A 17,389-nucleotide genomic window follows, 5' to 3' on the forward strand; every position below is an offset into this window, starting at 1 on the left:
CTTAAATGAATAATTGTTTTCCCGTTGAATTAAGTTTATTTTTTTGACTCTAAAGAAAGATCTTGTTTTTAGCATGAACTTTTTTTTCAGAAAATAAGACAATATCATGAATACTATTTTTATTTTTATTTTTTTTATTTTTTATTTTTTTGCTGTGCATGAGGGTGAGTAAATGATGACAGTTTTTATTTTTAAACAACTATCCCTTTAAAATTCATTCACAATCTGACATGAAGCACGTAAGTTTTATCTCAATATAAACATAGATTAGAAAACTTATGTCTTATCTAATTGGACACATCTGTGAGGAAAAACCAAAGGGGATTTTTTTTTTAATTTCTCAGTAGTTGCTCTTGCATTGCTCAGGATAAGTCTTTTTTGTTTAGTTAAATAATCACAGACACTAGTCTGCATCACAATTTGAATTTGGTTAATTGTATAAGCCCTACTCTTCATTTATTAATAAAAAATGTCAAATTTTGTGACATTTCGTGACACTTCAATGACTGGATTCTATGATTGCACATTTTCGTAACAATCACAGGGCTCTAGATCTGCTGGGGTATTATGATCATCACCTCTGTCTCTCCGGCGTGACAGCAGAGTGAGGAAGCGTCTAAAAGCGCTGTGGGAATCTGTCAGCGGGAAACTTTCATAGTGATCAATTTAATCGGCACTACCTCAGATGGAAGCACATCCCACAGCGTGAGTAATGCATCTCTGACTGACTCCAGCCACTATTTACTGATGCATATTCATGTGTGTTTTGATTCCTCCTTCACCTCTCCTCCATCTCTTCATCTGTAATGCTCAGGTCTCATTAATGATAGCATCTCTCTCTCCTCCGCCGTCACACTCTCTGCTGATCTGCCACAGTCCTTCATGTGATGTTTCTTTCATCTCGTCCTCCTCTAATCTGTTTTCTTTAAGTGCTGTGGTTGTTTTGCAGTCAACCTTTTTCATCCAATTTCACACTCGCTAGTCTGTTTCCCAGCCCACCGCAGACTGTCCTTTCACAAGACCCTCTCATCCTCTCCTCTTTTCTCTTCTCTGATCCTCTCCTTTCATTCTTTCTTTTTTAGGATTTAAATGTAAGATTTGATAATGAAAAATCTGACTGATTATATTTTTGGTCAGATCAGTGTTTTAGAATCATTGAAATGCAAAAATGATTTTCGTACTCAAGATACATTTACTTGAGAAGAAAAATGACTTAAGATAATAGGTCTTGTTTTCTGAAAAAAAAAAAAAACCCCGAAAAAAAAAACTTTTTGCTTAAGTTGTAAGAAAAATCATCTTAATTTAAAGGAAAAACAAGATGATTTTTTTGTCCCATTAGAAGATATTTTCTCATTTTAATAAAAAAAAAAACACACTTAATTTTGAAACATTTTTCAGAAAACAAAACTTTATATCTTCTCAAGTAAATGTTTCTTGATTTAAAAATATTTAAATGTTTGTAATGGAAAACAAAAATACAAAATAAGAAAATCATAATTTGCAGTGTATTATAGTTTTTAATATTTTGAATACTCTTTTTTATTTTTTAGATTTCCCATTTTTATTTTAGTTATTTTAGTATTATATATATATATATATATATATATATATATATATATATATATATATATATATATATAATCACTTTCATTTTATTTTATTTAAAGTAATGAAAATGATTTTAAAGCTGCTTTAGTTTTAGTATTAATTATTATTTTAGTATTATTTTACTATTATTACCCTGGGTCACACTAAATACATTCCCTACATTATGGGGACCAAACGTGCCCACAAGCATAGTAATGCCAGTAAATTTGGACCTTTTGGGGACATTTTTTTTTGGTCCCCATAAGGAAACCAGCTTATAAATCATACAGAATGAAATTTTTGAAAATCTAAAACAGCAGATAGTTTGTGTGAGGGGTAAGTTTAGGGATAGGGTAAGGGGACCGAAAATAGTTTGTACAGTATAAAAAACATTTATATGAGTGTGTGTGTGAGTATACGGCTCACCGTGTCCCTGTCTTTCAGTGCCGCCAGTATAAATGTGCGATACTGCTGCTGTCCAGGTAGAGGTTTGTTATAGAAGCCGGTGTAGGTTTTCTCATCTCCCAACACAAAGGTTTCTGGAAGAAACTCCAGCTTGGCAGCGATGTAAGGTCGCAGGAAGTCCTGAGTTTGTCTCCTCCTCCTCTTCCTCACACCTGAGTCTCCATTACTCCCCAAAAGCTGATAAAGCACAGAAAACACCTCACATGAAGCACATTAGACAAACGACAAACAATCACAATACACTGGGAAAAACATATACAATAACATACACAAGATTTATAAGGTGCACACACACACACACATTTGTTTTTGTGAAAAGTGGGGACATCCCATAGGCGTAATGGTTTTTATACTGTACGAACTGTATATTCTATCGCCCTACACCAACCCTACACCTAACCCTACCCCTTACAGGAAACTTTGTGCATTTTTACTTTCTCAAAAAAACTAATACTGTATGGTTTATAAGCGTTTTGAAAAATGGGGACATGGGTTATGTCCTCATAAGTCACCCTCTCCTTGTAATACCTGTGTCATACCCATGTCATTATACAAAGTTGTGTCTGATATGTCACAAAAACAAACACACACACACACACACACACACACACAAACACACACACACACACACACACACACACACACACACACACACACACACATACACTACCTTTTAAGCATGCATTAAATTAATCAAAAGTAACAGTACAGACATTATATTTTTAATGCTGTTCTTTTGAACTTTCTATTCATCAAAAAAAAATCCAAGCAGCTCAACTGTTTTCAACATTATATTAATAATCAGAAATGTTTCTTGAGCAGCAGTTCAGCATATAATGATTTCTGAAGGATCACATGACACTGAAGAGTAATGATGCTGAAAATTCAGATTTGCATCACAGGAATAAATTACATTTTAAAATATATTCACATAGAAAACAGTTATTTTAAATTGTTACTGTATTTATTATTACTGTATTTTTGATCAAATCAACCCCTGGGAAAGGAGAAGAGACTCCTTTCATAAACATTAAATATATATTGTCCAGCAGTCCTCTAGGTCTGTGCTGATTGGCACTTTCAGTCCATGAAACAGCTGGACTGTGACCCAGAGGTCAGAGGTCAGATACCAGCCTCAGGTGCTTCAGTCACAGGCATCATTAATTCAATATGACACACACACACTGTCTCCAATACTTTTATCTGTCTCTTTATAGACCACTTCCTCTGTTTCTCCATCCATCACTCTTCCTCTCTTTTTCTTTCACTTTAGTAAAGCACATTTGGTGGAGACTGACTCAAACCCAAGGTCGCAGGATTGCAGCTGAACAAATCGAGTCTAGCAGCAGAGAGAACGAGGACTGCAGCGAGTTTAATATCAGCACAGTGATAAACAGTAGCACAACACGTGATCCAATAACACAGCTCTCATTTGACTCGGCAACGCTCATAAATAAGGGGTAACTCGGGGGAGAATGGCTGCGTGAAAATGGGCTGTTTCAAAATGCTGGTGACACCATTGTGATTTTTACAGAGACGCTGTGTTTTAACCCTCTGGAGTCGATCCCCGCATATCCTGATAACCCCGAAAAGAACTACTTTTATTTGTATCCACACATAATAACAACAAAACTTGTGCATTTATAAAATAAAGAAAACAAACAAGGTGCGCTGTCTGCAGCCTTGGTCTGCAGTGATCTTCATTTAGAAACACGCCATTAAAATGAACTGTAACTCAGAGAATACTCAACAAAGAGACATGAGAGATATATCTATAGAAAGCTTGACATGTCTACTTTTAAACTAAACAAGTGCTGCCGAAAACAAATATTCTGTGATAAAGTAATCCATATGAAAACAACGTGATGTCCGTCTTTCATGTCTCCCTTCATTATATCTAATGCAACCACGCCCACGTGCTGAATGCGGTATTGATATTTTAATGTTCCACGTGAAGCTTGCGGCTTGTAAACGCCCATACCATGGAAAACAAAGCAGCGAGACTGTTCAAGTTTTTTATTTTTATTTTACTGTTTGCTTCGCGCTAAGAGGAATAAGACATAATTCACCCCAAAAAGATGCACTGAGGATTACCTCAGGATTTGAGTTTTAGATTTCCTCAGAAAAAAGAATGAAGTGCTTTATCCAGCAGAGATCATAAACATGAGTAAGTCTTTTTTTTAAGAGATATTTTTCACCAAAAAATTAGGTTTCACATACATGTACGTGTACACATTTTACTAGTTAAGATTTTTCCAAACTATAATTCCTGACTAAATGTATAATCAAGTGAATCTTTATGAAGTTTCAATTACATTATCTAAATGTTCTACTGTACTACTAGCATCAGTGACCATCACAATAATGTTAATAATGCAGTTTATCATTTAGTTTATTTGAGAGCACATAAACAATATACACTTTGGAAATGCTAGTTATTTTCCAAAGTGTATATATATATATATATATATATATATATAATAATAACAATAACTATATATATATATTGAGTAGCAAATCAGAATATTAGAATGATTTTCTGAAGGATTGTGTGACTGGAGTAATGATGCTAAAAATTCAGCTTTGAAAGTCAGCTTTGATTGTTCCTAATAAACTGTTTAACTGTACTTGCAGGTGAATCTCAAATTATTTTGTGGGATAATTAAACATATTCTAAATAAACTACAAACATAAAAATATATACAATTATTTTGTCCTCACATTCTTTCTTGTAACTCTACCCTCTCAGTCACACACCTGGCTGAAAGGCTCATTATGTGAGTCTTTGTCTTCTCAGGTGTGAATCACAATGATATTCATGATAGTTGACGCCTACTCACATATGCCCTTTTGAAACAAAAAGTGTCTTAGAAAATTTTCTCTTTGTCTTCTCAGGTGTGAATCACAATGATATTCATGATAGTTGACGATCTTGAAGCAAAAATTCTAGGCTACAAGCTCCAGGTTTGACAGTCTTGTGAACAAATGTTGTGTATTTTATTTTATGACCTTATTTCAGCGACTTCAAAATTTTAGTTTTTCACTAACCACGCATAAATGTTGTTTTCTCAAAAACACAATCATGTACATACATGCTATTTACTACGGAGCCCCGCACATGACATGCAAGAAAAAATAAATAAATTGTGCGCACGATTTACTAATTTGTTCCCTCAATGTAATAAAACGTGCACACAATTACTATTGCGTTCCCTCGATTTACTATTTCGTTCCCTCGATTTATAAATTGTTCTCACGATTTACTAATTCATTCCCTCGATTTGTTCACACAATTAGAAATCGATTTGATCTACTATTTTTTCCTGCATGCCATGTGCGGGGCTCTGTAATTTACATATTATTGTAGCCCAGTTTGTACTGAATACAGTGTTTTCAGACTTTAGCCATGTATATGTTTAGAAGCAACTGAAAAAAACACAAAAGTCAGGGCATGTCAAAACTTTTCCAGGCCCCCAAAACCCCCTAGACCTCAGAGGGATAACATTCAGTAGGCAGCACCTGAAAAGTTTCCCCTATTTTGCAGACGTTAGTTTATTGAGAGCAAGCAAACTCATGAGAAAGCAGAAATGGGTTGGAGCTCAAAAGCTCAGTAGTAATAACAAAAATGCAAAAACGCCATGAGAGGCTTTTTGAGAGCCCTCAAAGTGCCTGTGTGTCTCAACAGCTGATGCAGAGATGTAGAAGAACCGAGGCGCTAAAAACAGGCAAAAAATAACAAGTGGAACAACAAAGTAGTTGCATCATACTGTACTGTACTGTATGTTCATAACATAAATAAGGTAACAGAGTGTGAGACATCTGCTTGTTATTTTTATGTGATCATACCAAACACAAACTCACCTCATCCAGATCCATATCCTCCGGGTTTTCCCAACGGCGTAGAGTGGATGTAGTTACTGGCACCACCACTATATAAAACCAACTAAGAGGAAAACAAACAAACAAACAAACAAACAAACAAGTCATTAACAATGTGGTAAATTTTTCTTTGAGGTTTTTTTTTACCATGTCAGTAACATTTTTTACTGTTTTTGAAAGAAGTCTTTTCTGCTCACCAAGGCTGCACTTATTTGATCAAAATTACAGTAAAATCAGTAATATTCTCAAATATTAAATAACTGTTTTCTATGTTAATATATAGTAAAATTTAATATACTTCTGTGATCAAAGCCAAATTTTCAGCATCATTATTCTTCAGTGTCACACAATCCTTCAGAAATCATTCTACTATGCTGATTTCTGATTATTATTGTTTTCAGCTCATTGCTGAAAACAGATGTGCTGCTTCATATTTTTGTTTGAAACCATGATACATTTTATGTGCTTTCTTTGATGAATAGAAAGTGCAAAAGAAGAGAATTTATCTGAAATAGAAATGTTTTGTAACAGTATAAATGTCTTCCCTGTCACTTTAGATCAATTAAATGCATTCATGCTGAATAAAAGTGTTTATTCCTTTAAAAAAAAATCATACTGACCCCAAACATTTAAATGGTAGGATATACACAATGTGTATTATAAGGCATTACAAATATCTTTCTACTATTTATTCAGTACTGTCAGACTCAGTACATGACGCTGTTCATGAGTTACACTTGTTACAACACTGAGATCATGATAAAGAATAGCATGACCCTCTTCATCTCTGATCAAGACAGATTCTGGAGTCCACAAACCTTTCTAGCTGCGCTTTATCACAGGTTCAGCAGGTTTGTTTGTGATGAAACCGTCTGGTTGGACATTACACCACTGATTGCTTTCCTAAATGAATCTGTGACAGCTGTGCAGCCTGTGGCTCATTCAGTGACTGAAACAAACACTTGAAACCCAATTAACGGCTGAGTAATTCCCACGCTCTCATGCCAGCCTGAGCAAGAGCATTGTTTGATATGTGTGATGTCTGTAACGTCTGATGTAACTGCCGCTAACAATCTCACTTGGGCTTTGATGAGGAAAAATGTCTGGTAGTTTCTAATTGAAGGATTTCTGAGCTGTTTTTGGTCAGAACCGATCCTGCGGGCAGCGTTCAGCCAGCTCAGACTGCACAGAATTACACCAAATCCAGCTCGCTGCAGTGAACTAAACCCATGTGAGACGCTCCTGTGAGCTGCCATGGGAAGTGTTTGAGTATTAGCCTTCAGCCTCAGTCTCGCTAAAACACAACGGTCCAATATTTGTCCAGAGAGGAACAGGATTCTTGTCTATGTGCGCTGGCAGAACTCTGAGAGTCCAGCAAACATCGCCTGATCATCTTTGAGCTGTCTTAAGATAAACAGTGAGGAATAGCAGTGCTAACAGTGCTTCAATAGGTGAGCAGTAACGATTATGGTTGCTTTTACTTTGACATAAAATACCAATTGTTGAAAAAGAAAACATTAGTTTTGTGTTTTTTCCCTCTGTTTAGTGTCAAAGCACTTAATGTACAGTGCACAAGCAATGTACAGCACACTCTGTTTTTATTGATCCTGTGGCTTTTCTAAGTCACGCAATGCAAACCACTGATTCAGAAAACATTGTTTTTATAGGGGAAAACAAACCCTGGTTTCCATGGTTTCTGTTTTATTCCCACTGGGGGAAAATAAAGAGACATTTCAATGTTTGGAAAGTTTTTTTTTTTTGCATTCCAAATGAAGTGAAAACAACAACAACAAATCTGCCAACTATATGAATAAAAAAAGCTGAATGAAAAATGCTGAGGATACAAACAACTCAGAAACAAGGTGAAATGGAAACCTGGGGAATCACTCATCTCGACACGTACAGCTGCAGCAGAATTCATTTTGGAAATTTAATTACAGGTAAAATAAATATCAATCATCATCAGCGCAGCTACAATGTAATGTATCATGTTGTTAATAGCACTACAGAACAATAAACTATATGTGGTGAAACTTGAAATGGTCAAGTGAAGAGCTGTAATGTATTTCAGTGGAACAAAGTGTTTTTTTGTGACATTTTGAAACTTGAAATGGTCAAGTGAAGAGCTGTAATGTATTTCTACTGTACTGAAACTCTGCTACTCTTCACTCAGAAATGCAATCAGCTAAAGCCAAAAAAGAATAACCTTACATTTTCCCCTATTCTATATGACTATACAATAATAATAATAATAATGCTATAAAGTTTCAATTAAAAAAAAAAAAAAGAATAATATATATATATATATATATATATATATATAGATATATATATATATATATATATATGTGTTTGTAATGTATTTCAGTGGAACAAAGTGTTTTTTTGTGACATTTTTGTGTTTGGGGGGTTGTGACCTTTAAGGTTCTCTTTTGTTGACACTTTTTTCTCTGTTTTTTGTTTGTTGATTTTTCAAATGCACATTATCAGCAACCCAATTTAACAACACAGCAGAGATGAAGCTCGTGCAGCATCTTTTACTGTGAACCAAGCTGAAAACACCGGATCATGAGCTGCTCACGTGTAAATTAACACAGTGCCGCGCTTCACTCTGAAACAGAGTTCTTGCAGTGCTCTTGGAAGCTATGCTGTCCATATAGGTTGCTAGATCCATAATGATGACAACATTAACATGACCAGTGAAGACTGCTGGCTGCACAAGATTACAGCGTTTCTCTGACTGACCTGACGAGGGCGCTGTTTTGTATTTTGGGCAGAGTGATGGTGAGTTTGCCACCCTCCTCTGGGTCTTGTTTGTGAAGGGCCGGTTTGGTGGTGAACAGGTCCGGGGCGGTGCGGATGGAGACCTGCTGCTGCAGTCCGCCAGCGCTGTTCCCACGGCTCATCAGCACAAAGGAGTAATCCGTGTCCGGCTGCAGGCGCGTGATCAACTTTCTCTTCAGGTCACCCTGTACCTCGACGCTCTGCTGGTTATACAGGATCTGGCAGCAGGGGGCGCACAGGTCAACTCAGTCACACAATGACATTCATTTTACACTGCATTTCTGCTTCATGACTGCAGCATCTCACCTTGAAAGGCACTTGGGACTTGTAGGTTTCTGGCACCTCCCACGTGAGCAGGACAGAGGTCTTCATCACAGCTTTCACACCAAAGTTTTTAGTGAACTCTGCAGAGGAGGTGAGAATAAAAGAGTTACTGCATATGTCACAGACATATTTACACAGAGGAACCGCAACACTGTGTAAAGAGACTGCACTGATTAACATGCTGTACATGATAACATCTTAAGACCTTCATCTCAAACCACACATGAAAAACAAAGCCCACTATTTGTTATCTGCATGTGGCACATGCTATAAGGAAGATGAGAAGTCAGAATGCAGAGACATGATGGAGACACCATCTCAGCAGACATATTGTACCCAAAAAATGAATATTACGTCATCATTTTGTCACCCTTGTCATTTCAAATAATACATTTGGGGCTTATGATTAATTGTCCAACCAATATTTGCAATTAACGATTTAATTGCCTGTTTTGCTAATGTTACTTACAGTATGAGCTTAATTCATTATTTATATTTTATTAGTAGACCCTTACATTTCTCTTTAATGCTTTAAAAATAATATTTTAAAAGTTAAATAACACTACGTAGCACTTTAAGAGCTCTTAATGTCTCATATCTTCCTATCTGTCAGCAATTTGTGACTATCCTGGTTATTTCAAATGAATTTAAAGCACAAACATCTGAATCAAAGTTGATTCTTAAAATATAAATAAGTCCTCCATTAAATCTTTAAATCTCCTGAGATTTGCAAGAGCAACTTCTGAGCAATAAAGATTTTCTCTGGTAAATACAGCTTTGAGATCAGTTTGGACTTGAATTCCAATTTTGCTTCCTTAATGATTCCATAAAGGACTCTTTTAGAACTTTTGAAGGAGCTACTTCACAACTGATTAGTGAGTCTTTTCTGACTGATGCACTAAAAACCTGCTCATTAGAATGATTTGTTCCTGAATCAGACTATGTGCAATAATTTTAACCAGTGAGCATGTCGCAATAAAAGATGTCTTCCTTCTTTTTACTCTCATCACATTCAATTCAGATTGCACAATTCAACTCAAACTCACAGCTCAAATAAAACATCATTTCGTTATGATGTTATAGATTCAGTAATGATGCAGCATCATTTCTGAATTGCAATGCAAGAGTATTTTAGTGCTGTTTCATCAACATCGATGGATGAATGCAGACGTTCAGGAATGAATAATGAAAATAGACGTCATTCAGAGCTCTTTAAAAACTCACCAGGCATGGAGGTAGACATAGTTCTGCTCTGGATGCTGGGGCTGATCGGACCCCCTCCTTTACCCGTGAACGCCCTCACTCTGATGTCATAGGTGGTGTCCGACTGCAGACCCTGGATGGTCATCTGTGTCTCTGCGGTACCGTTGGTGTGGTTCTGATGGCTGTTGATGTCACGGTACACCACCACGTAACGTATGATCTTTCCATTCCTCTCAGGAAGAGGCGGAGGGTCCCAGGCCAGTTTGGTGGTGGTGGTAGTCAGGCCCACCACTCTGAGATTTTGTGGGTAACTGCTAGGGACGTCTTCAGGGGTGCTGATCTCTTTACTGTATTCCTCTCCATTTCCCGCACGGTTCTTGGCACAAAGCTTAAAGATGTAGGTGGCGCCCTTGTGCAGGCCGGTGACGGTGAAATGGTCGTCGGTGCGTCTGAAGTCACGGGTGCTGTAAGTCTCCTCCTCTTCACGCTTAAAGCGCAGTCTGTAGCCCATCAGTTCGCCCACCATCTCTTTTGGCGGCTGCCACTGGATCAGAGCTGTGTTCCCGATGGTGGTGCTGATGATCATGGTGGGCTTGCCAGGAACTACCAGTGACAGAGATAATACTGAGTTAAAGGCATAGTTCACCCAAAAACACCCAAACAGGTTTTGGTCCCCATTGATTCCACAATATATTTTTGTCCATAGTATGAAAGTCAATGGGGACCAGAAACTATTTGGTTAGCCACATTCTTCAAAATATCTTCTTTTGTGTTTAGGAGAAGAAAGAAATGCGTACAGGTTTGGACCAACTCGAGGGTGAATAAATGCTTACAGAATTTTCACTTTTGGGTGAACTGTCCCTTTAATATAATTTTATTTCAGTAACTATTGTATTTTGGTATAGGGCTACACCAATGAAATAAAAACATTGTTGTGATACAAGCACTGCATTACTGCCATAGTGAAGCACATCAGTGTGTTCATTTACATGCATGTAGCTCATAATACCCCTTTTTAAGAGTTTCACAGTGTTTTTTGTTAATTTACTGCAAATCAATCTGCTCTGAGACATGGAAACTGCATATCATGAACGGCACATGTGTGTTGACTCTGAAAACAGCAGCACATATATTATGAACCCTTAAACACACAATCTCACCGGCCCCTGTTGTGGTCACCACTTTAGCTTTGCTGCGTGCTCCATCTCCCTTAGTGGTGTACGCCGCCACAGTCACTGAATATGTGGTTTCAGGCAGCAGACCGGTGATGATGGCCTCCTGAGAGAGAGACAGACAGAAAGAGATAGAGAGAGAGAGAGAGAGAGAGAGAGAGAGAGAGAGAGAGAGAGAGAGGTCAACTGCTGGCAGACAGAGACATACAGTACTGTGCTGTTGCTCCTTTTTCATCGTTGTGACATGTCTGTTTAATATCGTTAGTTCATTTCAAGGTTTTCATTAAACTTTAAGCATTCAGTCAGGACATGAAGCTCTTTCTCAATTTCGAGTCAGTACCTGGTCAAGTCAAGGTGCTTCTCACTTTCCTATCAGTCACATCAAATCTTTTTAGAGCCAGACAATGTGGAGTTTTATTTTGTCTGGGGTTTAAATGATGATATAATCATGTTTTCTTTTGGTCAATAAGCGGTAAGAAGTTTGCAGAATGTAACTGCTTGTTTTGTGTCTTTATAATTCAAGGATAATAGTCAAATCCACATTCGTTCTGCATGCAAAGTTTCAAGTACTTTCACCTGATCTAATTTAGAATAAATGCAGGTTTTTTGAAGCATAAAATCCTTTTCTATATTAATTTTGAGTTCATTCACTACAGGGCTGAAGGAGCCTGTGGAAGCGTCTTTAAAGCCTAAATTATTACAGCATGTTGAATGTGTGATGTGGTTAGTGCCTAATGTGAATGTGTTTTTATTCCCTGAGATCTAGATCATTTTCAGAAGGTCATAATTCTAGTTTTATTTGTTTTACAAGCAGGTTTGCCGGTACTGCTCCTGTAGATCTGGTTTCCTCTGACAAGACTCCAGCTGCTACATTTTATAAAACAAACACAGAAAAACCCATCAAAGCATCTAAAAATTGTCATCTCAAGCAAAATAGTGCAAGAATGAAGAAAACTGATGCAGGGTTTTGTTTCATTGGGTGGGGAGGCTGTTTGTGTCTGGAAGAACGGCAGGAGGCCGTGAATATCTGCCAAAACCCTTCTGAATTTCTTCCTATTGAATATGGATGTGTGACATATTGCAGTCTGCATTTTCAGGGGACTCTTTAGCATCACAAGAAGAAATGGAAATCCGGAAAAAGTGAAAAATGTTACAAACACTCCAACATGTATTTGTAGGAATGAAAAATAGTCAACATGTTCAGGTGTTTGTAGTAGAAAACATCCACCAAACTAACACCTGTTCATGCTCAAGTTCTGTACATACAGATGTCTCTGAAATTGCTGAAGATTGAATAAATTTCCCATTTTTTTCTGCATATGCTGATTATTAACCATGACTCCTTGTAAACAGACATGGTGAAACAAGCAAACAAACAGCAAATTATCCTCCCCAACATAAAGAAACACTCATTCTTGCTTTAACTGTAAACCTAATGCATCCTTAAATCAATATGAAATCAAAAGTGATAATATATTTTTAATACACTGGGAAAAAAAATCCGATCCCATTCATTTTCTCTCATTGAATATCCAGTTTCTCCTGGAAATACATCACCGTGCAGAAGTAAAATAGGTTGCAAACTGAGTTGCACATTGACTTTAATTATCACTTCACAGCTAGCCACACAATTCCAGACTCTCTCTTGCAGGAGATCAGAGGAAATGTGAATATGTCAATCATCTAACGTGTTTAAATGCTAGTTAGAAGCTGCAGCATGGCAGGGGGCCCTCTCTTAAAACGCGCGTTTGCTTTTTGCTTTATTTCCTGTTTCGATTAGACTGTCTTATCTCTGGCATGCATTTGGGGGAGTCATTGAGTCCTGAAAAGTGGTAAGACTTCAACATTTCACATTAAGACATGATAGATAGGCTGCCTGTGGCAACACAGAGTTTACCAGAGCCGACCACCATTGAGAGAGACGCCTCTTTATCTGTTTAGAGTGATATCACTGTCACGACTCATTAATAAAGAAGAAAAGGCAATAGAGAGAGAGATGGAGGGACGGCTCAGACACAGACAGACCCACATACAGACAGAGAGCTTTAACAGGGCAGAGCAGCACATGACAGCTCAACATCAGCCTCTATAAATATGTAGGGCACAGGAAGAGAGATGCAGGCTGCCAGCATCAGAAGACGAGACCTCAGTCACACACCTTCTGAACAATGACTTCTAAATACTTCGACAGCGATTTGTGATCTATCCATCTATCTATCTATCTTGCAAAAAGAACTGTCACACTCCCCTCAACTGACAGATTGAGAGTATGGATTCTGTGAAACAGTTGCATACAGTAAACACAATTTTATGGTTAATTGCATTTTATAATTTGTATTCAGAATTATTTCTGTGACCCTTTCAAAACCGATAAGGAACAAATTTTTGGATCAAAGCCAACCAGTCAGTCCCTCCAGGATTTCGCGGAACTTTTTTCTGATTTTTGCGGCTTAAAATGACTGATTTTGCTGCGGCTTTTCTCAAAATTTGTGGTGATATTTGCGGCATTTCTTATTGTTTTACATTGAAAATATACCACAGACAACATTCTTCTAACACTGTTATGACTTTTCTGACTTCGAGGAGCATTGTAGGGCTCCAGATTAACATTTGAGGAAAACCAGCACCTGTGCCATTAAGTTCTACAGAAGGTGGAACCAGCACCTGACAGTAAAGCACCCTAATCACACATGTACATCTCGGAGACGTCTATCTGATGTCTGCATTTACAGATGCAAGATGTATTTTTAAGAGTGCTTGCTCATCTGCAATACGTCTCTAAGGCCCCATTTACACTGCATGGTTCAAGTGACCCAATTCCGATTTTTTCCTCTCATGTGGCACAGATCGGATATTGAACAGTGTAAGCAGGAAAAAAACGCATGGATTCCGATTTTCTCAGATCGGATTCAGGCCTCATTCATATGTGGTAATAAATCAGATATGAATCGGATACGTGCATTTGCATGTGCCATGTAAGCAGACAAATTGGATATTGCCCAGTAAATGCGAGTCGTACGTCATTAAAAAAGTGACACCAACTGAGATCACATGACTTATTATAGGCGCGATTGGAGGACGAAGGATACACACAGTGGAGCAATGCGGAGGTTTCATGTCTTTTAAGTCCTCTTTTTTTCTCCGCCGTACGAGACCAATACTTTGCTGATTTTTTTGTTGACTTTTCAAAATATTTTGGAAAGCAAAACACTGTATAATTTTATTTGCATCTGCATCCATTGTATTTCGTGCTGTTTTACTTCCTTTTCTGGGTCAGAACGTCTACGTTTGGTAGTTTCAGCGGTGTATAGTGTAAATGCAAAAATCGGATACTGGTCACTTTTAAAAGATGATGTAAGCGGGTCATCAAAAAAAATTGGATATAGTCAGAAAATCGGATTTGGGCATCAAGACCTGCAGTGTAAATGCAGCCTAAGATGTTTCCTGTCAGATGTCAAATAGACATTTATTAGAATGCATGTAAAAGTGCTTCTGAGACGTTTATCAGAGTACACAAGAGATGTTTCCCAGATCTTTAGCAGACGTCTTACAGATGTAGCCTACTTGTGCTGTCTAGGTAGTTGAGATGCAGATAAAATTAACTTTTAATGTCTAAATATAATTTAATAAATACAATATATATATATCAATCGGTCATAATCAGAACGCAAGGCTGTTCATTCCATTTTTGGAACTGAGAAACAACCTTTCTTTGACTAAATGCGCATTGCTATGACGTCACGGGATGTATCTAAGCCAAAAATCTGCAGCAATTACGAAAAATTGTGGAGTTTGATTGATTTTGCGATAAATTCAGTGATTGCAGAATTGCGAAATCCTGGAGGGACTGACCAGTTATTAATCTAAAGTTCCTTCTACTTAAACAGCAGAGCTTCAGGTAAAATCAACAACTTTATTCAATGGAAAATAAAGCTCCCATTGGACGAGAGATTGAGAGAGAGTTCGACAGAGACAGCAGTGATGCATTTGAGTTGTGTAGTATAAATATAGCATCTTCAGGGTGCAGGCTCTCATCTTCAGAGATATGAGGGAAGATAAATCTAAAAGATTTTAGTGACAAATCCATTTGTGTGAGATTTCATAAAGATGTTAATTCATTCCCCAATGGCAGAACACCAATTCAAAAAACCATCGCTGAGAGCACTTGAACAGACCAAGAGAGGGAATGAAGGAGCTGTGAGTCTCCCGTCTGTAATCACAACACAAGTGCGGTATTTCACGAGGCAGATGGAGGCGTATTCCTGCCGTATGCCCACACACACACACACACACACACACACACACACACACACACACACACACACACACACACTTCATTTTGTGTGCAATACTGCAGCTTATTCTAGCCAAGAACCACCAACTTAAACAACGCGAGGTCATCAGATGGACATGTACAGTGAGCAGCTATTGTTTAGGGCTGGGTAAATATGAATTCAATGTGCATTGTTATTCAGCTAATAGTACATCAGTCTTTTTGTCAATGTCAGACAACAGAAGAATAAATGAGGAAAAATATGCTTCTGCTAGTATAAAAGTAAAAAGTAGCTATTAAATAAATACATTATTTAATAATTATTATAATAATTTTATTCAGCAAGGATGTATGAAATTGATCAAAAGAAACATTTATTTTTTCTTTCATTCTTATTCTTTTAAACTGTTTATTCATCAAAGAATCCAGACAAAAATCTATCACAGTTTCCACCAAAATATGAAGCAACACAACAATTTTAAACATTGATAATAATGAGAAATGTACAAAGGAACATATGACACTGAAGACTGGAGTAATGACACTGAAAATTCAGCAATAAATTATTAAATTCTTAAACATATTTCATAATATTAATGTTTTTACTGTCTTTCTGATAGTAAATAAAATAAATGCAGCCTTGGTTAGTAGAAGAGACTCCAAAAAGCATTACAAATATTACTGACCTCAAACCTTTGAATAACACATACACACACACACACACACACACACACATATAAATGTACTACATTGCTATATCATAGTGTTAGAATCCAAAGCCATCACCGCACCTTGTAAAGGGTGATGTGTGCCCAGAAATTGGGCAGAGAAGACGGTAAATGGTTGTATGGATTGTAACACACACACACACACACACACACACACACACACACACACACACACACACACACACACACACTTGTGCTGATGATTTAGTCCCTCTGTCAGTAAGTAGAGATTAAGTTTCACCTTCAGAGGTTAGAGGATATCTGCTTATTCAGCACCTCGCTCAGGGATTACATTTTCCCCCTTATTCCCCTCAAACACACACACACACACACACACACACACACACACACACACACACACACACACACACACACACACACACACACACAAGACTCAAAGAGACCGCTGTCTGCCAGTCAAAGCCTCACTTCCTGCACACGTCTGAGGGCAGCAGGGTGATTTCTCCTCTTAATATGGCAGCTACATATTCAGTCAATGCTTTGTCTTCCTCCAGATGCACATGAAGCGCTGCCATCTCACCACTGATGGACGGATTTATATTCTGCTCCATAACAGCAAATAAAATACACAGCACCTTCAGACTCTTCGAAACTCTATTAAACAATCATAAAACAGTGAATATAAAAACACAGAGGGATGAGAGAGCTAAAGCAAGACAAAAGAAGCGGTTCAACGTTGATGGGATGAACCTCTCATCAAACACGAATGTGAGTCTCCAGCTCTGCACCTCATTTTATAGATTTTGGGTGACGTCTTTATTAGACTGCAGTCACTAGTCTTTCCTCATAATGCGACCTCTGGACCTTTAGAGCTCTGAGTCTGACAAATACAGTCTGAGTGCTTCATGTCTCCTGCATTTGGGACCTTTCTGAGTCTTTAATTGCTCAAAATTGTTTCAGACAGAGAACAAAATATGGCTTGCAATTCTTTTTCCAAAACTATTTTCTCTTTT

At 37.5% G+C, this 17,389-nt stretch overlaps 1 protein-coding gene across 19 annotated transcripts in view; it reads right to left on the reverse strand.

The window, feature by feature from the left end:
• LOC109112947 (receptor-type tyrosine-protein phosphatase F-like) overlaps nucleotides 1-17,389 on the reverse strand; it is a 196,808-nt gene that overhangs the window by 26,604 nt on the left and 152,815 nt on the right. For all 19 annotated transcript variants that reach the window (XM_042757541.1, XM_042757554.1, XM_042757542.1 and 16 more), the window contains 6 exons: nucleotides 11,403-11,520; nucleotides 10,264-10,845; nucleotides 9,022-9,119; nucleotides 8,677-8,933; nucleotides 5,914-5,995; nucleotides 2,014-2,229 (listed from right to left, as the gene is read on the reverse strand). In XM_042757541.1, coding sequence (XP_042613475.1) covers nucleotides 2,014-2,229; nucleotides 5,914-5,995; nucleotides 8,677-8,933; nucleotides 9,022-9,119; nucleotides 10,264-10,845; nucleotides 11,403-11,520 — 1,353 coding nt within the window. The remainder of the gene's footprint in view (nucleotides 1-2,013; nucleotides 2,230-5,913; nucleotides 5,996-8,676; nucleotides 8,934-9,021; nucleotides 9,120-10,263; nucleotides 10,846-11,402; nucleotides 11,521-17,389) is intronic.

This window comes from Cyprinus carpio, chromosome A6, assembly GCF_018340385.1.
Source record: "Cyprinus carpio isolate SPL01 chromosome A6, ASM1834038v1, whole genome shotgun sequence".
In the NCBI taxonomy this organism is placed as follows: domain Eukaryota; kingdom Metazoa; phylum Chordata; class Actinopteri; order Cypriniformes; family Cyprinidae; genus Cyprinus; species Cyprinus carpio.